The sequence below is a fragment of the Hemicordylus capensis genome, chromosome 1 (assembly GCF_027244095.1).
Source record: "Hemicordylus capensis ecotype Gifberg chromosome 1, rHemCap1.1.pri, whole genome shotgun sequence".
Classification (NCBI taxonomy): Eukaryota; Metazoa; Chordata; class Lepidosauria; order Squamata; family Cordylidae; genus Hemicordylus; species Hemicordylus capensis.
Genome location: NC_069657.1, coordinates 71,921,122 through 71,947,651, shown reverse-complemented (window position 1 = coordinate 71,947,651; position 26,530 = coordinate 71,921,122). Strand labels below are relative to the sequence as shown.

At 45.7% G+C, this 26,530-nt stretch overlaps 1 protein-coding gene across 1 annotated transcript in view; it reads left to right on the top strand.

Annotated features, from left to right (window-relative positions):
* LTK (leukocyte receptor tyrosine kinase) overlaps positions 1 to 26,530 on the top strand; it is a 175,383-nt gene that overhangs the window by 60,889 nt on the left and 87,964 nt on the right. The window contains exons 2-4 of the mRNA XM_053284560.1: positions 9,753 to 9,866; positions 16,221 to 16,373; positions 19,760 to 19,976. Coding sequence (XP_053140535.1) covers positions 9,753 to 9,866; positions 16,221 to 16,373; positions 19,760 to 19,976 — 484 coding nt within the window. The remainder of the gene's footprint in view (positions 1 to 9,752; positions 9,867 to 16,220; positions 16,374 to 19,759; positions 19,977 to 26,530) is intronic.

Below are 26,530 nucleotides of genomic sequence, written 5' to 3'. Positions count from 1 at the left end.
CAGATATAGGTGTTTCCCATAGTCTAGGAAACATACTAGTGGGGATTTGAGAAACTTTTGTCCCATCTTCCTGAAATTATTTAGATGTGGTGTCTTAATGGACTAGTAGAATACCCAAAAATGTCATGTCAATATGATGGAAAAGTTATCTGCAGAACAACCACAGAGTCTCTTTCATTGAAATGAATGCTAAACTTGTACCAGTCGTGCAGCAATTTTAATTGCCTATAATATAAGAAACCTTTCCTGGTATATCTGACATTTTTCAGGTATGATGCCTTAAGGGAATATTAGGATTCTTCAAAATTTCACAATAATTGGATGGAAAAGACAGAGGTTGTAAGCAGCAGAATATCTGCTAGATTTCTGTCACTGAAATAAACACACATCTTCTAATGTGCCTCTTTTCAAATTGCCTGTGATCCTTTTATCCCCTGTCTATAAGTTTTGACAGGTGTAATGCCCTAAAGAAATTGTACAGTCCTTGCAAATTTCATGCAATTTGGTTGAAAAGTACCAACATTTCAAGCATCTGGAGATGGGATGTATCCCCCTTGAAATTGGTGGGCAGGTTCCGATGCTCTGCCCGAAGTCCAGTCTAGTGCACATTCCCAGCAGGCATGTCATCTGAACCCACCAATGTCCAGTTCCCATACCTTCCATCTGACATTTACCCAACATGTTCTGCCCATTTTTTACTTACATGTGAAATTGGTTGGAAAATGTTGGGCAAATGTTGAGTGAAAGGCTCGGGAACTGGAGGTTGATGAGTTCAGGCAATATGCCTGCTGGGAGCATGCATTCCCCAGGAACTGGACTCTTGGTGGGTCATCTAGACCAGGGGTTCTCAACGTTGGGTCCCCAGATGTTATGGACTTCAATTCCCATAATCCCCAGCCCAGTGGCCTTTGGCTGGGAATTATGGGAGTTGAAGTCCAATAACATCTGAGGACCCAACATTGAGAATCCCTGATCTAGACCAACCCAATGTAAAACGAATGGAAAAACAAACATGAATGAAAACAATAACAAATCAAATCAAATGGTGAACTAAAGAAATGAAAATGAACAAATTTTCTCTCTTCCACTGCCATGTCCTATCCTGCAGGCAAGAACCCATGAGGTGGCAAGGCAAGGCAAGACAAGGCTGTAGAACTCTGGAGAGCTTCAAGTGAGCAGCTTGTTCCAACAATGTCCAGAGCTGGAATGGGGTTTTAAATATCTCCAGACCCAGACTAACACCCCCCACCCTCAGGCACCACTTATCTGCCTGGGGAGTAGAGCGATTTGAAAGGTTAGCTCTCTGGCCTGGAGTCTTGCACTCCTCTTCTGCTCCATCATGTCCTTCCTGGCCTATTGTTGCAGCTGTACACGCTTGGGGGAAGGATAAGGTACTTGGAATGGAAGGAGATGGTTTGTCTGCAGGCATAAGCTCAGTGAGTACTGGCTCTGGGGTCTTTAATTCTGGGGTTTCTGGCTCTGGGATCTCCTGACTGGCAGACTCAGACTGTTGCTGCCTGATACCAGGTAGGGCTGGGCTTGGGTTCAAGGCTGGCTCTTCCAGCCTGACTGATTTCCCACCCCCATCCCTTCACAGGGCCACAGACTCTGAGCTACTGCTGATGTGGGGGTCATGACATGCATCCCCCTATTGTTGGATAACATTAAGCTATGTTAACATCAAATGGTGTTGTGTTAGTGCCATGTGAAGCCACTATTTTAGTTTTGCTTCCAGCAGAGTGCAGAAAAGCAATGTTTCAGTAGTGCTGATGGGCCCTAGAATGGAAGCAACCGTTGTCCTACATGATAGTCTTCCATGTCCATATAAACAATAGACCAAGGGTGGGTCTAAAGGAAACCTTGGCTCTCCAGCTGTTGCTGAACTACAACTCCCATCATCCCCAGCCACAATAAATTGTGACTGGGGATGATGGAAGTTGTAGCTCAGCAACATTTGGAGAGCCAAGATTGCCTACCCTTGGTCTAAAGGCATATGATACTACATAGGAACATAGGAAACTGCCATATACTGAGTCAGACCATTGGTCTATCTAGCTCAGTATTGTCTACACAGACTGGCAGCGGCTTCTCCAAGGTTGCAGGCAGGAATCTCTCTTAGCCCTATCTTGGAGAAGCCAGGGAGGGAACTTGAAACCTTCTGCTCTTCCCAGAATGGCTTCATCCCCTGAGGGGAATATCTTGCAGTGCTCACACATCAAGTCTCCCATTCAGATGCAACCAGGGCAGACCCTGCTTAGCTATGGGGACAAGTCATGCTTGCTACCACAAGGCCAGCTCTCCTCTCCTCCTACAACTTGTGTGTCTCGCCCCCTCCCCCCATTTTTGTCTTAACGAATGTTTTACTTTGTTTTTATTCTATTGTAAACTGCCCAGAGACCTAAGTTTTGGGCGGTATAGAAATGTTTTAATAAAATAAAATAAAAATAAATAAATAAAACTTTGCTGAAGCTTAACAGGTCTGGATCAAGTCACTGACTGGTATGTATGTATGCCACCTTGAGCTCTCTAGAGAATATAAATGTAATACAGAAATATTAATAATAAAGCATGTGGGGTGTGGGAGTGGGAGTGTCGGGTTGAGAGTGGGGAGAGAATATTTTTGTTCTGAGAGCTACCCAAAATGTCAAATTGCCAGAGCAAAATGAAGAGGTTGAGTCACAGGGATTTTCTCTTTGCTTATCCCCACCTAAAGGAAGTGAGGCTATAAATAATCAAAAGGTACAAGTGTTATTTTGAACGCGCATGTCTTTTGCCTCTCAAAAGCCTGAAGCTCTCTTATCAGGCAAAACTCACACCTCCACTCCCACAGAGCATGCCCACTTCTATTAAAGACAAACCAGGCTCTTATCTTGCCTTGTACATCCATCCCTAGCCACTGCAATTCAGCTTCTATTTAAACCATAAAGTGCATTCCTTCTTTATCAGCTCTCTGAAGGCCTAGGATTTGTAACTTCTAGTGATGAAAATGAAAGTGAGGTCAGCCCCTCCCTGCCCCCTGCCCATGTGCTAAGCTAAAGCTACTGGTTGATTATCAGTTTTCTCTGGTTAAGCTGCCAAAAGGAAGTGGGCAGGAGACCTGCGGCCAAGCAATCAACCAAGCAATCAACCAAGTCCTTGGTTTGAGAGAGCTGCTTGCAGGTCAGATCCCACCACAATCCAGCCTATACGATGTGTCTACTTTTTCAAAATAAATTTTAAAATAACTCTAGTTATAATCAGCTTTTAAAATTTTATCCAGGCACACACACATTTTGAAGAGCAAATTATGTTGCTGCTTTTTCCAATGATGAAAGCAGAGTAAAATCTTTTCTCAGAACCCTGAATGTTCCACCAGTTTGCTAAACTCGGTGATAAATGTGGCCACAATGCTTTGCCAGGAATTCATAACATTCCCAGGTATTACATACCTGTCTGTTCCTGCCCACTTTCACCCTTGTTATTTTTTCCATCATTGCTAATGTAGTCCAGATATGTGAATCAGCACACCTTATTAATATTTATTGCTTGTCACAAACATTTCATAAAGACATTTTTTCCTCTATTTTTCTTCCATTATGCCTGTTGCTTTATAACACCCACATCAACTCAGAAATCTCTGTACAATTTCATAATGCAGGGAAATATCTCAGTTGATTAAATCCTTTGTGCTGCGTGAAAAATACATCTTCTTTTACCAAAAGAAAGGCATACGGTTAGATCATTTTGGCACATTTTAAAGCATGCTAATATCTATCTCATTACTGTTTCTTTAGCCAAGCCTCAGCTTTACTTTAGTGCATCTCAGGCTCTTTCTTGGTGTGAGGTGTCCTGTTTCATTCATACTGGTTCCCACACACCATATTTGTCATATAAGAAAACATAATTTGTATTGTTTGTTCTGTGCATCTAATTTATCCTAGTTATTCTTCTGTTGATGCTTGAGATTGTTCTAGATTTATTTATTTTTTAGCCTACTTTTCAGTAGGCTTATGAGATCGCCCGGCATTCTGTGCATTTGTCCATCCATGTTTGTGTGTGTGTCCCACCCCTGTCAACTTGGCAACGCCTGGACCAATATGAAAAAAATTGGGTACAGTTGTAGGGACACATAGGGACACCTCAATGGCGTAGTTTATGATTATGTTACCCACCCCAATGGTGGATGCATAAACCTTTGAGGCACAAGTGGGCTTAACTGATTTGAACCAAATTTGTTACAGCTGTAGGGACACATAAGGATGCCCTAGTGGTGTTGTGTATGATGATGTCATACACTCCATTTCAAGATGGTGGCCATGTGAACATCTGAAGCACAAGAGGGCTAATTTGTGGACTGTAACCCATTTGAACCAAATTGGGTACAGTTGCCGTGAGTGACACACAGGGACACCTCAATGACATAGTTTGTGATGATGTCATCCACACCGATTCAAGATGGTGGATGCGTAAACAGTTGAGGTGCAAGTGGGCTAACTTGTGAACCACTTAACTGATTTGAACCAAATTTGCTGCAGCTGTAGGAACACATAGGGACACCTCAGTGGTGTAGTTTGTGATGATGTCATCTACCCCAATACAAGATGGCGGACCTGTGAGCATTTGAGGAACAAGTGGTCTAACTTGTTGACTGTCTAACGGATTTGAACAAAAAAAGGGGTACAGTTGTAGTGAGTGACACTCAGGGACACCTCAGTGATGTTGTTTGCGATGATGTAATCCACCCTGATTCAAGATGACAGAGCCATAAACTTTTGAAGTGCAAGTGCCCTAACTTGTGGACAATCTAATCGATTTGAACCAAATTTGCTACAGCTGTATGGACACATAGGGCTACCCCAATGGTGTAGTTTGTGATGATGTCATCCACCCTGATCCAAGATGGTGGACATGTGAACATTTGAGGCACAAGTGCACTAAATTGATGACTGTTGAATCAATTTGAACTAAATTTGGTTCAGTTGTAGAAAACAACACCCAGGGACACCTCATTTGTGTAGTTTGTAATGATGTCATCCACCCCGATCCAAGATGGTGGATGCTTGAACATTTGAGGTGCAAGAGATCTAATGTGTGAACCACCATTTGAACCAAATATAGTCCAGTTGTAGAGACAGTAAAAGGAACGTAGGCTGATTAGTTCTTACTAGAACAACTTGTTTTTTAATCTCTTTCTCAGATAATTATTGAAGGCATTAAAAAAGACCAGGTAGCCATATGGAGGGAGTGTATTTGACAACTGTATATCTTTTGTTTATGATAGAAGTGGGAAAGTATCAGGTTCCTGAGTGCCCCAAAAATGTGATTCTTGTGGTTGGAAATATGGCGTTTCTTTGGGTCCTTTCCTTTAGGCTTTAGGTCCTTTTCTTTAGCCCTTGCTAACTGGGCAAAGAGGCACCTTTTAAAAGTGGTGATTCTCTTTATTTAGCAGGGGGAGAGCAACTGGCCCTATACACCCCCAGCACAGTACTGTTGCTGGTGCCTATTTAAAAGAAAAAAGAAAAAACTGATATTACCATGCACCTAGGAATTTGGGTGACTTCAGACAACCTGCGGAAAGAAAGATGATGGTAGAAACCACAGGTTTCCAGGTGTGAGCTGCAACTTCCGGCTATTTTTATGTCACCTGAACCTGCCATATTAGGTTGCCAATGTTGGTTCTTTTTGCCGCCTGGCATTCTCCACCTAGTTTTCAAATGTTGCTTACAATTGTTGGGCAAAGTAGGGAACCCAGCATTGAGAACCCAACATTTCCAAGTTTGGACAACACAGAAATTGTGGGAAATACTGGCTCACACTGGGAGGGCACCTTTGGAATCTCTGGTTCCCTCCACCTTACTTTCTGTAGGCAGGGGCGTAACTATAATAGGGCAAGGGGAGACAGTTGTCTGGGGGCCCACTGCCTTGGGTGACCCCCCCAGAGACACATCACATGACTCCCCAAGCTGCACACCTGCCCGGGCTTCCTTCAGTTGTATTCATCCTCTGAAATTGATGTGAGTGTTAAGACCTGGAGGTACTATGCTTTTTGTTACCACTATTCAGCCTCATTTAAGATTTCTTTACTTCATGAGCTGAGCTTCAGTGAGGGGGGGCCCATTTAAAAATCTTGTCTGTGGGCCCACTCCAACCTTGCTACACCCCTGTCTGTAGGTCACCTGAACCTGCCTTAAATGTTTTATCTAGCCATAGTTTATGATTACCATATAGCCACTGTGGTCTTTAACCCTGATCTGGCTTTGGGGGTAGATTTCTACCCCCAGCTGCATAAAGGTGTATAGCAAGCAAACCACTGCACTCCCAGTTATGCTTTTGTTGTCAAACTCTTATTTGCAGTCTGGTCCGTGATATATTCACAAGTATGCCCCCTCATCAGTTATGATATTTATGTCATTTATGAAAGTATGACACAGGGTAGAAGGCCATCTCAAAATGAATGGACGTCCTGTGATTTCTATCCCATTCCCATTGTAAGTCAGTTATGGGGGAAGCAATCCCAGAAATGAATGGACTTCCTATGGTGGAGTAAGTTCTATCCCATTTCTGTGTTAAGCCTTTGGGTACAGGAGAGAATACTCTGTTTCTCTTTGGAAACTTCAGTTTTGTTTCCCTGCAGGCTCAATTGACCTTGAAAGATGATAGTGTCAGAAAAGTAATCTGAGGCAAGGCATAGTTCTATATTCCCTAGTTTGAGTCGGTGAAACTAGCCCTTCCCACAACATCAGATCTAGTGTTTGCAATAAGTAAATCATTCAAAAGCATCTGAACTTTCAGAAGCTGGGATCTTTAGCCACTAGAGCAAAGGCCTAAAGACCACAACAGCAGCAACCACACAATGGCAGCTTCATTAAGCCTGGCATCAGTGGAGCAACCAACTACAGACATATTCCTAGATATTCAACTACATTCACAAATAGAACCACTGTGTTTGGCTTAGATGGACAGAAGACATTGGTTTTCTATGTACCCAAGCATTGTGTTCCCAAGGACAGCTGACAAGAAACAAAAAAACAAAACAAAACTAGATTTGACAATTGTGGGAAGCTGACTTGTAAAACACCCTTGACCAGTACGAGACCTGTGATGATTGCCTTTAGGTCAGTTACAGTGTGCCTTTTCATCTGAAATGCTGATAACTGAGATGTTGACATTTGGATCATCATTAGCGTTGGGTCTGAAATGTTGGTTTTTCTTAAATAGTAACTCACATACTCAGGAGTTGTGCAGTTGCACAGGGCACCATGCTTGGGGTTCACTACTGTACTCCCCTGAAGTGAAATATAAAATTATTGTAAGTTCTGTAGTCTAGAAAGTTGGGAGGCATCCATTATAACTAATCAGGCTACTTGGAAGTAAGAAATCATGACTCAGGATAAGGGTTAGATCAATTTCCAGGCAGAATAATTGTGATGTTGAACCTCTTGTGGGGCAGCTGGACATGAGCCTTTCAGCAGAGTCGCCTATCACAACAGTTTTGAATGGGAGCGATGGAGAATCTCAGCAAGACTGTGCGGCTCTCCACATGAGCAGTGTGGAGAACTGAGAAGGGTTTGGTGGGGAGAGCGGGCTTGGCCCACTCTCCCCACAGACAATCATGGAGCTAGCCCTGGGTGGCCGGATCGGCTGCCCACACAGTAACCGGCTCTGTCAGAGCTGGTTGGGGTGGCGGGGATTGGGGCTGCCCAGCCCCCAAAGTCCCGGAATGCCCCGTGCAAGTGCATGTGGCATTCTGGGGAGACCCTCATGCTGGGAGGCTTGTTGGAGCCTCCTGATCGGGGATCTCCTCATGAGTCACTGCATCATGGAGCCACGCCACACTGACTCACAATCAGGGAAATGGGATTAGCAGAGTGCTCGCTCCACTAACCTTGTTTAACGGTGGGGTGGGGGTGGTATTTAGAGGGGTTTTCTGCTGGGAACTGCGTGGCTCCCGTTTCAACACACGGCTGCTGGAAAGCAAGCTGGGCTCCCTTAGCCTGCTTTCTAGCGGTTGTGAGAATAGCCTCAGTATTTTTGTCAAAGAGGATCAGTAACACTGTTCTTACCTAGAATATACAAGACCCAGGACTGCCAACTTTTGATTTAAAAAATACCTCTTGAGCGTGGCAAGGAAGCAAGACCAGGGAAGTTAGAACCTGGGAAGATCTTGTCAGAGGTGATGCTGAGGCAGAGCCTGGAGAAATGTTAGGCGGGAGCAGAGACTGGATGGATCCAGAAGAGTAACAGAAGGAGCCATGGCAGAATCTTGTGGTTCATGAGCATTGCCCAGAGCACAACTGGGTTGGATTATGAGTTGATCCCGGCAAATCCAGTGAGTAAAGGGCAATGCTTGGAAGATTCTGGAGTTTACTGACTTTTCCGAAGTCAGTACTGGTTAACCCGTAGAAGTCTTATGGATTTCAATTTTACCCACTTGGCCAAAAAACCCAGGGTATAAATATAATAAAATAAATAAAAGTAAAAAATGGACAGATTGGCAACTTAAAAAGCCAGTAGCAAGGGAGCTGAAAAAGTCATCCTGTTCAGTCCTGTTTCCCTCCATCACTACAAGAGCCTATGCAAAGACAGGACCTAGAAGCTGAGTTGTCCAGAGGGAAACTACTCACTGGGACATGTGTAAAAACAGTGTGAACTGAGCCAAGCAAGTGGCCTGGGTGACACTGGAAGCATTCAGAATGACTTCTGCTCAACCTCTGTTTATTATCCACAGCATGAGCTGTACAGAAAATAGATGAGGTCCTGGCCCAAGCGGGCATTTTCAGACAAATGGTGGTCTCAAAGATAGTGATTTTGGTACTGAGATGGCGCTTTTAATTAAGTCTGAATCATGGGAGTTTGTTTATTAGCGTACATACAAGAAAAAAGTGTTGCTGAATGGGGGAAGTAAAGAATATCAGTGATTACTCTTCTGGCCTTCTAGTCTAGACCAACCACATTCGCTATGATGGAAGAAGCAGAAGCATACATTATGCAACTGCTGCATTATCTTTATTATTATGATTTATTTATTATTTATTACATTTATAAACTGCCCCATCCAGAGGCTCTGGGTGGTGTACAACAACTTTTAAAAAGACATAAAAACACACAATTCAAAACACAGTGCTAAAAACAATATAAAAACAGTTCAAAAATGATTAAAACCAATTAAAATACTTTTTAAAAACAACACTTTACAAGCCTTGGAGGGCCAGGCCAAACAAATAAGTTTTTAGGGCTCTCTTAAAGGCTGACAGCGAGTCTAAACTGCAGATATCTGCCAGGAGTGCATTCCATAGACCAGGAGCAGCTACAGAAAAGCCCCAGTTCTGAGTTGCCACCAGACGTACCGGTGGTAACTGGAGACGGACCTCTCCAGATGACCTCAACGAGTGATGGGGATCATACCAAAGAAGGCGCTCTCTAAGGCATCTTTCTGTTGGCAAGAGTGACAAAGGCATTTGGTTCTGCAGTCACCTCTTCTAAGGACCCCTTTCTCCTGCAGAACTTCAAGGCACTGCCACATAAATACATTCATAGGTATAGGTACTCTAAATCAGCACCAGCATCAATGTGTCAGCCTCAGTCTTATTATATAAGGAGAAACCAAATATCACCTGTTTTCATCTGTGTATCCATGCATTGCTGAATCATTATTTACATTTTAATCTCGTAGTGGTAACCCCAAGGATATATATGTTGCAAAAAGTTATTTACATAAACAATGACATCTTGGATGCTTTCTGATTTACTTTGCACTTTTTTCTTTGTTCCAGTTGTTGATGTTTCTAATGGATCAAATGAGAGAACTCCTGCTTTCCTGTATATACCTCCTAGGCTGCCTCCAAGCAAAAATGGGATGGTTTCATCTGATCAATCGTCCCATCCAGGTACTACACTCTTATCCTTTAGAGTAGGGGTGTGCACAAAACCAGCTGGTCTGGTCTAGTTCGAGCTAGAATAGAACTGGACTGCGCCAGTTTGGTCTGGCATCCCCTCAGAACACGCCCCACTCCCGGGTTCAGTCCGGTCTGGAGGTGGGGGGTTGCGAGCTTTAAAAAAAAATTGTTTCCCCAAACTTATCCCCTTTTGGAGAGTTATCGGAGTTATCTTGGCCTTTCCCTACAACACAGCGGCCATTTTGGAGGCCGCCGCCCTGTGCAATGGGCCTCTGCCTGATGACCTGGCATGACCCAGGCCATGCAGAGGCCCATTGCTCAGACCCAGCAGCCTCTAAAATGGCCACCATTCTGGGGGAAAGGCCCCAAAATGGGATGAAGAATGGCCTAACGGCTGATTTTGAAATTATGGGAGGCTGGCAGGGCGAGGGGGAACCTCTGCCAACCTCCACCCCACCACTTCAGATAACTCCCACAGAGGGGGTAAGTTTTGGGAATTATTATTTTTTACACTGCGAACCCCCCCGAACTGGCCAGTGGAGGGGATTTGGTCTGGGGTCAGACTGAACAGGGGGCGGTTTGGTTCAACCCCAAACAGTTGAACCAAACTGGTTCGACGTTGAACACATTCAACATTGAACCTGTTTGCATATCCCTACTTTAGAGAAGGGTCTCCAGCTGTTATTGGACAACAATTCCCAGCATTTATTTTGTCTAACAACAGCTAGAGAGCCTCAGGTTGGCCACCTTTGCTTTAGAGCCTTCCCATCAATCCAAGGGCAGGAGTTGAGCAACTTTTCTTCGTGGTTGTGGGCCTTTCTTCATATATAAAATTCATTCACTCTGAAAGCTGGTTTTATGTATAAAAGCAGTAAGCCTTAGACAAGAAAGCAAGCTAGTAATAAGGAGGAGACTTTTAAAAGATTGGCACCACCATTGTTTTCTACCACAGGATAATTTCATTTACTAGCCTTACTACTCCTACTATTTATATACCGCTTTTCAATGAAAAAGTTGTCAAAGAGGTTTACATAGCCACATTTCATTTGGGTGTCACAATGGGATGGATGCCAAAAATCACCCCCATAGTAACACCTCTATGTGGAACTTGATTAACAATGTTCTATACGAAGCCATTCAGTTTTGACTCTGGCTTATATTTATTAGCAGTGATTGGGCTTATATTTATTAGTAGTTATTGTCTCCTCATTCCAAGAGTGTTTTAATTAGTAGTACTAGCTGATCCCACACAGAGCATCTGTGCAGTTGTGCACTGAGCCTGTGGCATCCCCCCGGCAGCGCACTCGCTCGCTTTCCCCCTCTGCAGCTCGCTCGCTCTCCCCCTCCGCAGCTTGCTCTCTCTCTCTCTCTCTCTCTCCTCCTACAGCTCGCTCTCTCTCTCTCCCCCCGCAGCTTGCTCTCTCGCTCGCTCTCCCCCTGCAACTTGCTCACTCGCTCTCCCCCTCCGCAGCTCGTTCACTCTCCCCCTCCGCAGCTCGCTCTCCCCCCGCAGCTTGCTCACTCGCTCGGTCTCCCCCTGCAGCTCGCTCGCTCTCTCTCTCTCCCACAACTCACTCGCTCTCTCTCTCCCCCGCAGCTTGCTCTCTCATTCGCTCTCTCCCCCGCAGTTTGCTCTCTCGCTCGCTCTCTCCCCCCGCAGCTCACTCGCTCTCTCCCCTGCAGCTCGCTCGCTTGCTCTCTCCCCTGCAGCTCGCTTGCTTGCTCTCTCCCCTGCAGCTCGCTTGCTTGCTCTCTCCCCTGCAGCTCGCTCTCTCTCTCCCCGCAGCTCGCTCACTCCCTCTCTCCCCCCACAGCTCGCTCCCTCCCTCCCCCCACAGCTCGCTCCCTCCCTCCCCCGCAGCTCTCTCGCTCGCTCTCTCCCCCCGCAGCTTGCTCTCTCGCTCGCTCTCTCCCCCCGCAGCTTGCTCTCTCGCTCGCTCTCTCCCCCCGCAGCTTGCTCTCTCGCTCGCTCTCTCCCCCTGCAGCTTGCTCTCTCGCTCGCTCTCTCCCCCCTCAACTCACTCCCTCCCTCCCCCGCAGCTCGCTCACTCGCTCCCTCCCCCCACTGCTTGCTCGCTTTCTCCCCCCGCAACTCACTCTCTCTCTCACCCCGCAGCTCGCTCCTGCCCTCCCCCCGCAGCTTGCTCGCTTGCTCCCTCCCCCTGCAGCTTGCTCGCTCCCTCCCCCCGCAGCTTGCTCGCTCTCTCCCCCCGCAGCTCTCCCCATTGGGTGGGCCAGGGCTAGGCTATTCCACTGCCGCCTCAAACCTCCTCCTCCCGGCTGGTAGGGCTTTGCACGCCATCTGCTCACCTCCATGGCCGCTCATTCCCCTCAGGCTGCTGACAGGCTCAGGCTCCTCCCTTGCCCTTCCTTCTGTCTCTCTTCCCCCTCCCGTCTTTTTCTCTTTCTCTCTCCTCCACTTGCTCTTCACCACTCTTTCTTCCCCCTCCCTTCATGTTTTTTCTCTCTCTTCCTCCCTCCCTGAGTTAACAGATTTTGTTCATCTTGTTTCCTCATTTAATTCACACAACGGCATCCTCCTTCTCCTGAAGGGGCTCTTTCCTCCCTCACGACTCCTCTTTTTGTAGACCCCTGCCTGCAATCCTTTTAAATATATGGATTCCTCTCCTCTACAATCAAGAACATCTTCTGACCAGTAACAGTTGCATTCCAACTGACCTTAACCATCACAGGCTCCTCCTCATCTGCATAGGGAATCCCCACTGCCCAATCACCACAGTGCTACAGGCTCCTCCTCCCTATCTGCATATGGAATCCCCACTGCCCAATCACCATGGTGCTTCTGCTCTCACAGGCTCCTTCTCCCTATCTGCATATGGAATCCCCACTGCCCAATCAGGTGCTTCTGCTTGCAAACTCTGTCAGCCAATCGCCTCCTTTCTACCACGTCCCCACGCATGGCCCGTCTTGAAGAATTAATAATACAGATTCCTCCCAAACGAGTAGTATTCCTCCCAAATTTAAGCAGAGACTTAAATGTTCTGAAGTACAGCTTCAGGATTTAGGTGAAGTTGAAAATGAGTGGAGAGGCATTCTTTTGTAAATTGTGGAGGATGAATGATCATTTGGCAGGTGAAAAGACTGTGGTTTAACTAACTACAAGGCTTTCTCTTGGAAGGTTCCTAACTATGCCAGAGCCTTGATTGGCAAGAGAATCAAACTTACCCAGACAAAGGGTCAGTTCAGGATTGGCTGAGGGGGAAGACCTCTATAATCAATCTTCTATACATAGATTACTATCTAGTCTCTACTAGTAGATCTCTGCTTATATGATCAGATACTTCTAGCTAATTCTAAAGTATAGACTAAGAAATTCAAGCACAGAATATATAAACTAGCAGTAAAGGTAAAGTGTTCCGTCTAGTCGATTTCAACTCCTGGTGCCCACAGAGCCCTGTGGTTTTCTTTTGGTATAATACAGGAGGGGTTTACCATTGCCGCCTCCTGTACAGTATGAGATGATGTCTTTCAGCATCTTCCTATATTGCTGCTGCCTGATATAGTACCAGTGGGGATTCGAACCAGCAACCTTCTGCTTGCTAGTCAAGCTTTTCCCCGCTGTGCCACTTAAGATGACTAGCAGTAAGACTGACAAAATAACAGGACTCTTTACTCTATATGCATTCTAAACTGGTGATGCTCTTGGGGCAGTACAACATACCTGCAAGGCTAGCAGAAAAGCATATTTCGTACAACTGCACCACTATAGATCTATAGAAGACGTATTAGTTCTTCATCCTATGTAGTGATGTACCGTCACAGCAAGTCTTAAGACCTGGATGACTTGATGAACATTTTGTCCCAAGTGTACTTGTATAGTGTGGGCAGGATTTGGCAGTTTGGAAAGTAATTTGAACATAAAGTCTAATACAACCTAATAATGCTAATCTTGCAGTACTTTCTCTGTAACTTCTACTTTTTCTATATTCTGCCTTTGTCACTCCTTGACTCCTAAAAAGAATCTGATGAATTCAATCATACAGCTTAAGAAAAGTATTTCTTACTCACCAATTTGTTCTCCCAAAATTGTTAATTTGAATAGAACAAGTGTGCTATGTATTAACAGTCTATAATTGAATCAGAAATTATTAGACTGGGTTTGCCTGTGTTTCAAACTAAGGACAATGTGGCATGCATTATTCATATAGCATGTGATGTGAATTTATGAGAAGGCAGGCAGTTTGTTTAATGCCTGCATTTCACTGGAGCACAAAATGCCCTAGCAAAAATCACAGCTTTGTGGGGTGGAATGTGGTTGATTGATTTGCAAATCAAGTAAATCCTCCTCCCCGCTCTGAGTTGTATACACTAGTGAACGTATTTTCCCTTCATGTTACAGTCTGAGGAAGAAGGAACTGATACAGATATAATTGTAATGTCTCAGTTTTAAATAGCTGAGAGACATCGAGATATGAAAATAATGGGAACCATATATGTTCTGATATGGATGAATCATTTTTGCCTTAGGCTAACCATGCTTCAGATAAGTTGTTCTCTCTTGCTTAAGATTCTTTGTTGATCTGCTCTGCAGGTGACTGCAGTCAAGGAAATAAGCATATGATGTGTAACATAGCAAAACATGCTCTTGGTAATACTTTTTTGTTTTTAAGATGTTCTAGTACAAGAAAACAAACCCCAATCTCTAGTGTCCTATATCATAGCCAAAATGTCTAGATCATTCCACTTCATTGCACCAAATAACACGACTCTGCTTTGCTTGTTCTTTGCAGACCCACCGTATTTTTAATGGGGAAATGTTCCAAGCACGAGGTGCTGCTTCCAAGGTTTTTAAATTAAAGCAAAATTCCTTCCACAGCTCTTATACAGCTCTGGTGTATACTGCAAGCAAAGAAATGTATAAGAAGGAAAAGGGGTGGATTCCCTAAGTGGCAGGTAGACAGTGATAGGTTTGCATATGTTCTGTGTCTCCGAGATATGGTGGATCAGCTCTGAATGCTAGCGCTTTGACTGACAAACAGCTTAGTAACACAGACCTCACACAATGAACCCCAGCACACTGAGTGCAAAAGCACTGGCATGCTGAAGGCACTGAGTTTTTATTTGCTCTGAAAAATACTTTCAGCATTTAATATTTGTGTGGTGATGCGCCAAAGATCACCGTCATGCTTAGAATGCTGTTTTAGGATAAAGACAGACATAACATGAAAGGAGGGCTGATGAAGACAGACAAAACATTAAATGAGTGGTGATGAAGACAAACACAACATAAACTACATGTCCACATATCCCTCAATCATAACAGGAGCCTGGCTTCCTCCAACTTTGCAGCTGAAATGACAGCTGTGCATCCCAGCAAATCAAATCCTGGCTCAGCTGTCCATCTTATCCCTTGTACCATGCTTCAGGCAAATTGTTCAGCTTTTACAATAGCCTTTTAAAGCTCTGCATGCATGTTTGTGATTTATCCATTCCTTTGTTGCCTTATAAATCTTTCAAAGGGAAATGCTTTTTTTGCAGTGCAAAATGGCTCTGAGGATAGGAAGAGGAGACATTACACAGGAGGCATGTGTGATGTCTTGGAGACATCACACAGGAGGCAGCCAATTAGCACTGTGTGGCTTCTGCTTTGTTCCGACTTGCAAACACCCCCCCCCAAGCTTATTCTTACAGAGGAAAGGTATATGGGGACAGAACACAGTGAAGGTGCTCCCAGGGCAGTGCCACTGTTCTAAAAAATGTACAGTCTCTCATCATCCTTAGAATGACTGAACTAAAGATGCTTCTGTTAAATTCATTCTCTCAAATGCACACAGAAAGCATAACTACGGTAATGCTTTTCTGTTCCTCTTCTCACCTGTGTCACACCCTTTCTGATGACAACTGCAAACCAATGCAGTAAGTCTCTTTCTTTGGTCATTTCATTATTTCTCAAAACTTTAATGGGAAAGAAATGAACTTGCCTTCTGTTATATGTTTGTGCATTGCCAGGCCATCCCTCTGTGCTTTATATATAAGGAGATAACAGTAATAAAGAAGAGATGGTGGCTGACATCCAGACTAGTCCCATGCTTGTGTAGGAGTACTGAGATCTAGACTACGGCTGTACCACCATACAATGAGGGAAAGGTGACTGTGCAACCCTTGGGGACATATTTTTGCGATGCACAGTGGACTTCAAAGGGAAGGGGAGATTGCTGAAAACTGCCCCTTCAACTGTGTGCACAACTGCACAGCAGTAGTCTGGATCTTAGAATGTTAGCAAGTGCATTTTTGTAAAAACGAAGAGCAACTCATACATTTAGATAATTACAGTAACCATCTTGAATTATTATCCTAATGATTCTTCTCTGTTTCTTATGTCAGAAATGCCCTGTAACTTTGGCTGGAACTGCTCTTGGGTTACATCTACTGATGCCTCTGGAAAACCAGACTGGTTACTGTCTTCAGTGGTTGCTCTGACTTCCCGGGAAGAACAGCAGATCATGGAGAACAGCTCATCCAACAGAGAGCTAGAACGTAATTCATTTGTGCACCACCCACACGTTATTGGATAACTCTCCTTGCCTTCTTAGATAACTTCTTTCCTTAACTGGATTCACTACAATATTTCACACTGTACTCTGGAGTGCATACTGCTAGTAATTTGCATTAAAACAAATTGATTTTTCAAATGTATCAGTAATTGGCTGGCATAAAAAGCAGGCGTATAAAATATTCTCCACATGAAAACTTTCCATTCATAGCTCTGCATCATGTGCTAAATATTGTTTATACATTAAAATACAGTATAATGCATACAATAGACATATTGTGCCACTTATATGGAGTTGCAGGGAACTGACTCTTCCTTTCTTCCTCTGAATTTTGCACATTTCCTCTCATAGGAAATAAAAATCCAGAAGAAACTGAAACAAAGATCCAGCTCATATGTTATGGTGCAACTTTCCTGTGTCTTTTGTTTGGAACCAGGAGCGCGTGACCCAGGCCAATGACATGGTTCAGTACCATCCAATCATCACCTTTATTCCCAAATAGGCAATATCTGGTGGTAAGGAACCCCAGTATTGCTCCACCAATGTGGTTCTTGTAGAAGAACCACATAAATTTTGGTTTAGCTCAGTAACCAGCTGTTATTTGTGCTCCCCACCAACTCCTTTTCTCCTGAATGTTCTCTGCGAGTTCCAGAAGACTTGGGGATAAAACAAAGAGGACTCTGGAGCAACTAGAATATTGGGATGCTTCAGCCTCTGCTTCAGCCTCCTCTGATGCTCAGCACAACACAGAGAACTGTCCTCCACCCCTCAGGAGAGTGGAGGAGGTCGTTCACTTTATGGCATTGAGCTTTTGGTCAGACTACCTGCAAAAAAGTTCACCACAGCAGGATGAACTGCCCTTCTGTCTGTTGTGCTGAGCTTTGAACCAGGAGTCCAATAAAGGGAAGTGCCCCTTCCCTCCCATATACAGAAAAGGAGTAGATTTGATGTGAAATCACAGACCTCCAAATTCTCGGCAGTTTGCAGAGAACTCAGGATGAGAGATCTCTGTGCTGCTGGGTGTCCTGCTTACCAGAGGAACAGGGGCTCTTGTCACTGGGAAGGGATCCCTTTAGATTTTAATACAGGTTGTAGCACTTAGTTCATCCACTCTCAGGATGAGACATTCTTCAGGCCTTGTAATCTTTGTTTGTGGATTAGTACTGCTCCCACTCTCTTCTCTTCCCACATTCTATTTTGAATCATACACTACTGTAAAGCAGAAGATGGAGACATCAAAGCTGTTCCCAGATTCTTTGAGTACATGGTTCTTCTCCAGAGGCAGACACAACTGTAAATATTTCCCCATTTTTATAGATGGGGATGGTGTTAAAGGTGACCCTTACACGAGGCAAGGTGAGACAAGGAGCAGGGCAAGAAGCTCCAGCCACCTCCCTCTCCATTGCCTCTGGTCTTCCTCAGCCCACTGGAACATGCTGTCAATTTTCTCTCCTCACCCTGCTGTGACATCCCTCTTTTCCCTCCTCATGGCCTCTGACACAAGCTAGGAATACCCCTGTCACCACTACCTGGCTTGATGGCATAGTCCAAGTGTGCTCATGTGTTGCTGTCTCAGCAGCATGCCTTGAGAATGCTGAGCACCCGCCTGCCTGCAGATGGGGCAGAGCATCTCATGGAGATGGGACCATAGCTCAGTGGAAGAGCATCTGCTTTGCATGCAGAAGTTCCCAGGTTCAATCCCTGACATCTCCAGGTAGGGTTGGGAAGCCGTTGCCAGTCAGTGTAGGCAATACTGATCTAGATGGACCAGTGGTCTGACTCGGTATAAAGCAGCTTCCTATGTCCCTATTTTGTTCTTTGCCTCGGGCAGTAAAATGTCTTAGACCACCCCATTATGCTATGCAGTACATCTCTTATTACCTTAAAACATGTTGAGGAAAGAGGTCCTTGTAATGCCAAGCTTGTGGTGGTTGTTGGAATGCCGTAGCTTTGACAATAGCTCACTTTTAATTATATTTAAGTACAGACAATTGCCTGGGGGAGAAGACAGCTCTTTCTTGACCCCTCCCTGTCATTGTCTTGGCTGGTCCAGAAGGCACCCTTCTGAATGAGCCTAAGACACAAGATGTATCTATTTGTTGGTTCTGAATGCAGACACAGTAATCACGTAGGTTTAGCAAAACCTTTTGCCTCTTGTAGGGTCTCCTTTTTCATGTGGCTCTGTTCTTTCCATTTAGCCTATATCTGCTTGTCCCAAGGATGAGCAAAAAGTGAACACTGCCAGACATATTGCCAGACTTTGCTTGATTTTAATTTTAGCAAAGGAATGATTATAACAGTTTTAACATTTATAACAATGATTATAAACAGTGGGTTCCCTAAATTAAGAAACAGCAGGAAAAAATACAGTAAAACAGAATAGAGTGGAATGATTTAAGGCAGGACTGCACAACTTGGGCCCTCTTGCTATTTCTGGACAACAACTCCCATCATCCCCTGCCACAGTAGCCAATAGTAAGGGATGATGCGAGTTGCAGTTCAACGTTTGCAGAAGGGCCAAAGTTGTGCAGCCTTGATATAAGGAATCATTTTGTGAGCCAGATGCTGGTGGAGGGTTCCCATATAGCAATAGCAATAGCACTTACATTTATATACCGCTCTATAGCTGGAAGCTCTCTAAGCGGTTTACAGTGATTTAGCATATTGCCCCCCAACATTCTGGGTACTCATTTTACCGACCTCGGAAGGTAAATATGCAGATTGGACTGCCATATGCAGTCCAATCTGTACATATTACTCAGAGGGATGTTCCACTGAGTTCAATAGGACTTATTCCCATGCAAAAACTACCACCTTAGTCATAGTGAGCTTTCCTCAGTCAGGCTACAATTCCTGTGCAAACTAACATGAGAGTAAGTCCTATTGAATTCAGTGGGACATTTTTCTGTAGAGTTTTGAACTGCATGTTTGAGCACCCCTCCACAGAGCCTCCAGCTCCCTAAATCGGGGGTCCTCAAACTTGGGGCCCCAGATGTTGCTGGACTACAACCCCGATCAATCCCAGCCACAATGACCAAAGGGCAAAGGCCATTGTAGCTAGGGATTATGGGAATTGTAGTTCAACAACATCTGAGGACCCGCATATGAGAACCCCTGCCCTAAATGATACTTTAAATGGTTTCACTCTGTTTGTAAACGGTTTCACTCTGGTTTCACCAACATCTACCACCACCTTCTCTTCTCAGTTTTGTTTTGCCCTCTCCATTATCTTTCTCAATTATATTCCTCTCTTCATTGCCTTTTCTCTACTTTCTTCTCTCTTTCCTCCTCGTACCTTAAATTTTTGGCCACCTCTTCTTGTTTGCATGCTTGTTTTTCCTCCTCACTCTTTTTCTGTTTTTCTTGCAGGGGACATTCTTCTCTTGAACACTAGCAGGATCTCCGACAGGTGCCAGTTCAGCCTCCATAGCCCCATCCTACCTTGGAGCTCCGTTTCCTGTCTGTTTGAGCTGGCAGTGTATTCACTGGACCCCACTCTAGGAGGACTCTCTGCTGAAATGCGAAATATTGACACTAACCAAAGTGTGGCCATTCCTTTGCAAGAAGGACCAGAACACGATGCCTGGTAAGATTTGTTCTTGTAATTGAGTACACTTTGTGGTGATAGCTTTCCCCTGCAGAGTTTTGACCCAACTAGGGCTGAGAAAGTTTCCCGTGGACTTGTGCATAATTAATCTGATAAAAACAGATACATTACAGAGCAGGTCCACCAGCTTGGAAGCCTCCATGCCTATAAGGTATACATCAGAAGCTTGTGCCCACAGGGGACAGTGCGAATCCTTTTGGATTTTGTCATCTACATATGAGGCATCTGCTGGTTTCAAGTGAACATCTGAAATGTGGTCAAAAGTGACTCCTCCCAAAGCTTACCCCCAAAATAGAATTCACCAGCAACTCTAGATCCAACCATGTTTGCTCTTTTCTAAGAGTAAAAACCTCTCAGGAGTGAAAGTTCTTTTTCTCTGCTATGCTTACTAGTATTTAAATCGTATACTAGAACGAATGTCATCCAAACCATTAGCCAATGAGCCTATTTTTCTGATGTCACATGTACTAGATTTCCTGAGGAGGGACTAAATACTTTTAGACTTGTTCTGTTATAGTAGTCTGCATTCATAGAATGGCTCAAGCAATTATTCTTGGGGTGGGGGGAGAGATTAAGAAAACTCTTTCTTTCATGGATGCCATATGTTATACTGGAAATGGCCTGAACAATTCCTACAGAAGGCCAAAGGGCCATGTTCATAGATTCTCTTCTTGTAAAGGAAGTCCTGAGAGTATAATCCTGCATATTTTTCAATAAGGCTTAGATCTATGCAGGATAGGGACCACAGGGAAAGCCCTTGTCAGGGTATGCTTTCCATAAACTCCCTGTCACACTTAAATACACATATTACATATGCTGGGCCATTTGTGTGTTGATGTTAGCAGTGCACACTGCCAGTTTTTCATGACCTGGATGGGTGAGCTGTTGGTGTGCTAACAAATTTAGCTCCTGGAGAACTTGAAGAACTCTAGTTAGTATGTGCACACAAACATATTTGGAAAAAAACATAGCCAAAAAACAAAATAGTGACAGGTATAAAAAAGAACTGTTCCTATAAAAAGGAATGTACAATAAGCTTCAGTTGCAGATCCTCATCAAAGCTTGGTGATGCAGTGATCAGTGAAGGTAACTGGCAACTCTGAAGAGCAATTTCTGAATGCAGTGGTGTCTGACATAGGCTCAGTTCAGACGTCACGTTAAATTATGGTTTCTACTAACCATAATCTAGAAACCATGGTTTGCATTTCCAACATACAAACACTATAGCACTTGACAAAAAATAGCCACAATTTGTGTTACAGCTTGAGAAATAGTGTAGCTATGAGGGGCCCAGTCTGGATTAGGATCATGGTAGGATAATCCCTCTTCCCTACTATAGTCCTGATCTACACACAGTCTGGCAGATCAGACTGTGAATAAAGCAGCCCTGGGAGTACTAAGCATGAGTTTTCTGTAATATGTACTTTGCTTGGTCAATTTGTATTGTAGCTGGTCAGTTGACCTATGGTTGGTCAATTCAGACATCATGCCAAACCATAATTAAGAGTACTAGAGAAGAATAATGTTTCAGTTTCATTACAGACCTCTTCTTCCTATCCTTTTTTAAAAAACAGTAGAAAATGTCATGTTAAAAAGCTGAGTAGTTCCAAAGTTTCCATAGAAATAGAGGTGTGCATTTTTCTATATGTCTAACATGACATTCTCGTGCATCTGTCAGGCTTCAGCAAGAGTCAGGCTCTAGGTCGTTGTGTTCTAGGATGAGGGGGAAGGAAGTGGGGCAGAAGCAGATGTGTAGGCACAGTTCAAAACCAGGCACATGCAAGTTGCTGAGCAGCAATCAAGGAGAGGGAACATGGGCTTGGACAGGCAGTGTCCTCATACAAGAAACAAGTTACAAGAACATAGGAAGCTGCCTTATACCAAGTCAGAACATTGGTCCATTCTATTGGTCCACAATAGAAGAATTGGCGTTGGCAGAGCAGCTGGCCGTTACAGGGGAAGGGAAACCAGTAATTTAGTAATTGTTTCCACTTCTGGCTGCCCTGTCAGCTCTCTGGCCTCAGGGAGCAGTTCCAACTACCCACAGAACCTAGCTTTGCTCCTCTGCAATGCTAGGTCTGTTCAGAATAAGACCTAAATCATCCATGAATTGATCATGGATGAGGGAGCCGACCTGACTTGTGTAACTGAGACCTGGATGGAGGCTAGTGGCCCAGTTTGGAACCAGCTTCTCCCACCAGGCTACTCTGTTGTGGAGTAGGCTAGGGGAAGTGGGTGGTGGTGGTGTGGCTGTGGTCCATAAGAGTGCCATCTCCCTTACCAGTGCCCCTGTGAGACAGTTGACCTCAGGGCCAGACTGGGGGCACTGAGAGGGTGGTGGAATGTATGTGGGGAGGGGCAGGGTTTTGAGCAGAATGGGTACATAAGGGTGGGAGTTGGGGTGCAGAGGTGGGGTGGGGCACACCTGGTGGGGTGGGGCGGATGGGGCACACCGGGAATATGCCCTGTTGCCCTAAGGGCAGTCTGAGCCTACTTCCCATGACCAATCGGAAGGAGAGGAGGTGGGGATCTCCGGATAGGGAGAGAGGGAAAGGGGAGCCAGGTAGCTGGCGCGGGGAGAGCCCAGCGAGCTCAGCAGGGCACACCAGGCGAGGGTGCACCGGAAAAATGCCCTGCTGCTTGGTGAGCCAGTCCGAGCCTGGTTGACTTGTATTGAGTATGTATTTCTTAGGCTGGGAACTAGGGATAGATTGGGGATTTTGTTGGTGTACTGTCCACCCGCTGCCCAACTTACTCCCTAACTGAGCAGACACAGCTGGTCTTGGAGCTGTTGTTGGAGTCACCCAGACACTTAGTGCCTGGGGACTTCAATATCCATTGTGAGGCTGATTTGTCTGGTGCAGCTCAGGAAGCCATAGTGGCGATGACAACTATGGACCTATCCAAACTAGTTTCAGGGCCAACTCATGTTGCCAGCCACACACTCGTTTTGGTCTTTTGTTCGGATCAGGGGGTGTTCCGTGTGTGTGGGCTCTGTTGGTTTCCCCATTATCATGAACAGACTACTACCTGGTTATGGTTGGTTTCACAGCCACAACCCACTCCTGCAGGGGTGGAGGACCTATTAAGATGGTCTGCCCAAGATGCCTGCTGGACCCAGAAGGATTCCAAAAAGCCTTGGAGGATTTTAATTTTGGTCCTGCCAGTGATTCTGTTGATGCCCTGGTGGTAACCTGGCATAGGGAACTCATCAGGGCAGTAGACACGATCACTCCTAAGTGTCCCTTCCGACCTGCTTTAAATGTGGCCCCTTGGTATTCAGAGGAGTTGTGGGGCCTTGAAGCATCAACCAGAATGCAAGTGGAGGAGAATTCTGCTCAAAATTGACAGGACACAGCCTAGAACCCATTTGACAGTTTATGTGGAGGTGGTGCGTGCAGCACAAAACCAATTCTGCTCTGCATGCATTGCTTCTGCAGGTTCGCGTTCAGCAGAGTTTTCCTGGGTTGTCAGGAGTTTGATTCAGGCTCCTTCCATTTCGAACCAGTCCCCAGAGACTTTGTTCTGCTGCAATGCTTTTAATGCATTCTTTGCGGACTAGGAGCCGGGTCTCACGATCCGTGAGACCCGGTTTCATTTGGTGAACGGGAAGGGAGCCCTGGGCAGCTGGATTGGCCACCCACACGATGGCCGGCTCCGAGATGGAGCCGGCGGGGACTGGGGAGCTCGGGGACCGCGCAGCCCCCGGAAGCCCCAGTATGCCCTGTGCGAGTGTGCAGGGCATACTGGGGAGACCCCCGAGTCGGGAGGCTGCTTTTAAGCCTCCCGGCTGGGGGTCTACTCACGAGTATCTGCGGCATGGAGCCACTCCACGGCTACTCACGAGCAGTTAGCCCGGGTTTACGGAGCGCTTGCTCTGCAAACCCGGGCTAAGAGGTGGGCTACAGGAGTGGGTTAGCCGCTCCGGAACCACCGGGCTTGGCTGTGAGCCCGGTGGTTCTAACGATCACAAAAATCGGGCTAGGATTTTCCTAGCCCGATTTTTGTGATCGTAAGAATAGCCCCAAAGTATCTTTTATTTGGGCTGACTTGGACTCCACTGTTTCTGCAGAAGGTGGTGTCCAGCAAACCCTCTTGCAGTATTAGATTGGATCAGTTTCAGTCTGTGATGCCTGAGGATGTGGACAAGCTGCTTGGGATGGTGCAGCCTACCACTTGTTCTCTGGATCATTGCCTGACTCGTCTGCTTCTATTTAGCATGGAAATAGTTGGAGTTGGCCTAGTTAATATCATTGGCTCATCGCTGAAGGAGGGTAGGAAGCCTCGTTTGAAGGAGGCAATGATTAGACCACTTTTTAAGAAGCCTTCCCTAGATCCTTCAGTGATGGGTAGTTTTAGACTGGTCTCCAATCTTCCATGGTTGGGCAAGGTGATTGAGAGAGTGGTGGCTAACTAGCTCCAGGCAGTTTTGGAGGAAACCGGTTATCTAGATCCATTTCCAACTGGCTTTAGAGCAGGCTATGGGGTTGAGTTGGCCTTGGTTGGCCTGATGGATGACCTTTACGAGGGAATTGACAGAGGGAGTGTGGTTCTTTTGGATCTCTCGGTGGCATTTGATACCATTGACCATGGTATCCTTCTAGATCGCCTGAGGGAGTTGGGGATAGGAGGCACTGCTTTGCAGTGGTTCTGCTCCTATCACTCAGAAAGGTTCCAGATGGTGGAGCTTGGTGATGGTTGCTCTTCAAATGGGAGCTATTATATGGAGTCTCTTTGGGTTCCATTCTGTCACCAATGTTTTTCAACATCTACATGAAACCTCTGGGTGAGGTCATCATGAGATTTCGTGCAGAGTGTTATCAGTATGCTGATGACGTCCAAATCTGTTTCTCCTTTTCATCTTCATCACCAGGAAATGGCAATCATTACCTAAATGCCTGCTTACAGGGAATAATGGGCTGAATGAGGGATAACAAATTGAAGCGGAATCTAAGCAAGATGGAGGTGCTCATGGTGGTGGGGGGTCGGAATTTGAGGGATGCATTAGATCTTCCCCAGAAGGAACGAGTACTCAGCTTGGGAGTGCTTTTGGATCCAGCCTTCACCCTGGTATCTTAGGTAGAGGCTATGGCCAAGAGCGCTTTCCATAAACTTTGGTTGATTTGGCAGCTGCGTCCATTCCTTGAAGAGAATGATCTCAAAACAGTGGTGCATCAGCTGGTAACCTCCAGGCTCGATTATTGCAATGCGCTCTATGTGGGGCTGCTTTTGTACATCGTTCAGAAACTTTAGTTAGTTCAAAATGCGGCAGACAGACTGGTCTCTGGGGTAATCCAGAGATACCATATTATCAGGGGCGGAGCCACCATTGGGCGAACAGGTTCAAAGAACCCGAGCCGTCACCAATCAGGGGCGTGTGAGCCCAGACACGCCCCCGCGTCTGACATCAGACATGGGGGCGTTATTTTGGTCCCAAACAGGGCCGCGCGGTGCAGTTGGAACCGAAATCGGCCCGCACTGTGTTGGCAGCGTTGTCGGAGTGACTCCTGATCTCACTGCCAACACAGCAGGGCCGATTGATCTCCCTCCCAAACGGGGCTGTGCGGACCTGTTTAGGAGAGAGATCGGCCTGCGCTGTATTGGCAGCTCAGCTGGAATGGCTCTTCCTGCCTTTAAGACAGGGAGAATTGTTCCGGCCCATGCTGCCCAATGCAGTACTGGCTGATCTCCTTTCCAAACGGGGCCACGCGGCCTCATTTGGAAGGGAGACCATGCCACCCGCATCTGACATCAGATGTGGGGGCTTGGCTAGCCGGGCCCCCGTGTCTGACGTCAGCCTCAGTGGGTGCGGCTAGGGGGCCACAGCGGTGGCCGCTTATGGGCTACCACCAGCCTCGCTCTGCTCCTGCATATTATGCCTGTTTTAAAACGGTTGTACTGGCTGCCGATATATTTCCGGGCAAAATACAAAGTGCTGGTTATAACCTTTAAAGCCCTGAATGTCTTGGGTCCAGGCTACCTTAGAGAGTGCCGCCTTCTGTATGATGCTCACCGTATGTTGAGGTCACCTGGAGAGGAGTGAACTTGAGGCCTTCTGCATGCAAAAAAGATCCTCCTCCTCTGACAGGTTTACCATAGAATCAGAGAAATTGTGGTGCAGGAAGGAAGGCGCTGGAGCCTGGCTTTGAGACTCATAGATACACCCACCTTATAATAAGGCCGTTCACACGACCAGCCCTACCCAGGTTTGCACAACCCTACCCAGGTAGGTCTGACTGTGTGCAGCACCAAGATCTGTTCCATTATTCTGGCGCTCTGCACTAGGGTAGCCCGGGTTTTGTAAGTAAAGGTGAAGTGTGCCGTCGAGTCAGTGTGGCCAGGATTACAAGTCATTTTAGGTGATTACAAGTCACCTAGGAACTGCGGATAGGTGAATTTTCACTATTTTTAGAACTGCGGATAACGAAGTTGGGTGTACATGGCCCAGCTGCAGATATGCTAAACCGCCGGTGCTAGGACTGTATTCCAGTGTTTTCCAAGGCTGTATGCCTGTGTTTTGTGCAATATGGCTC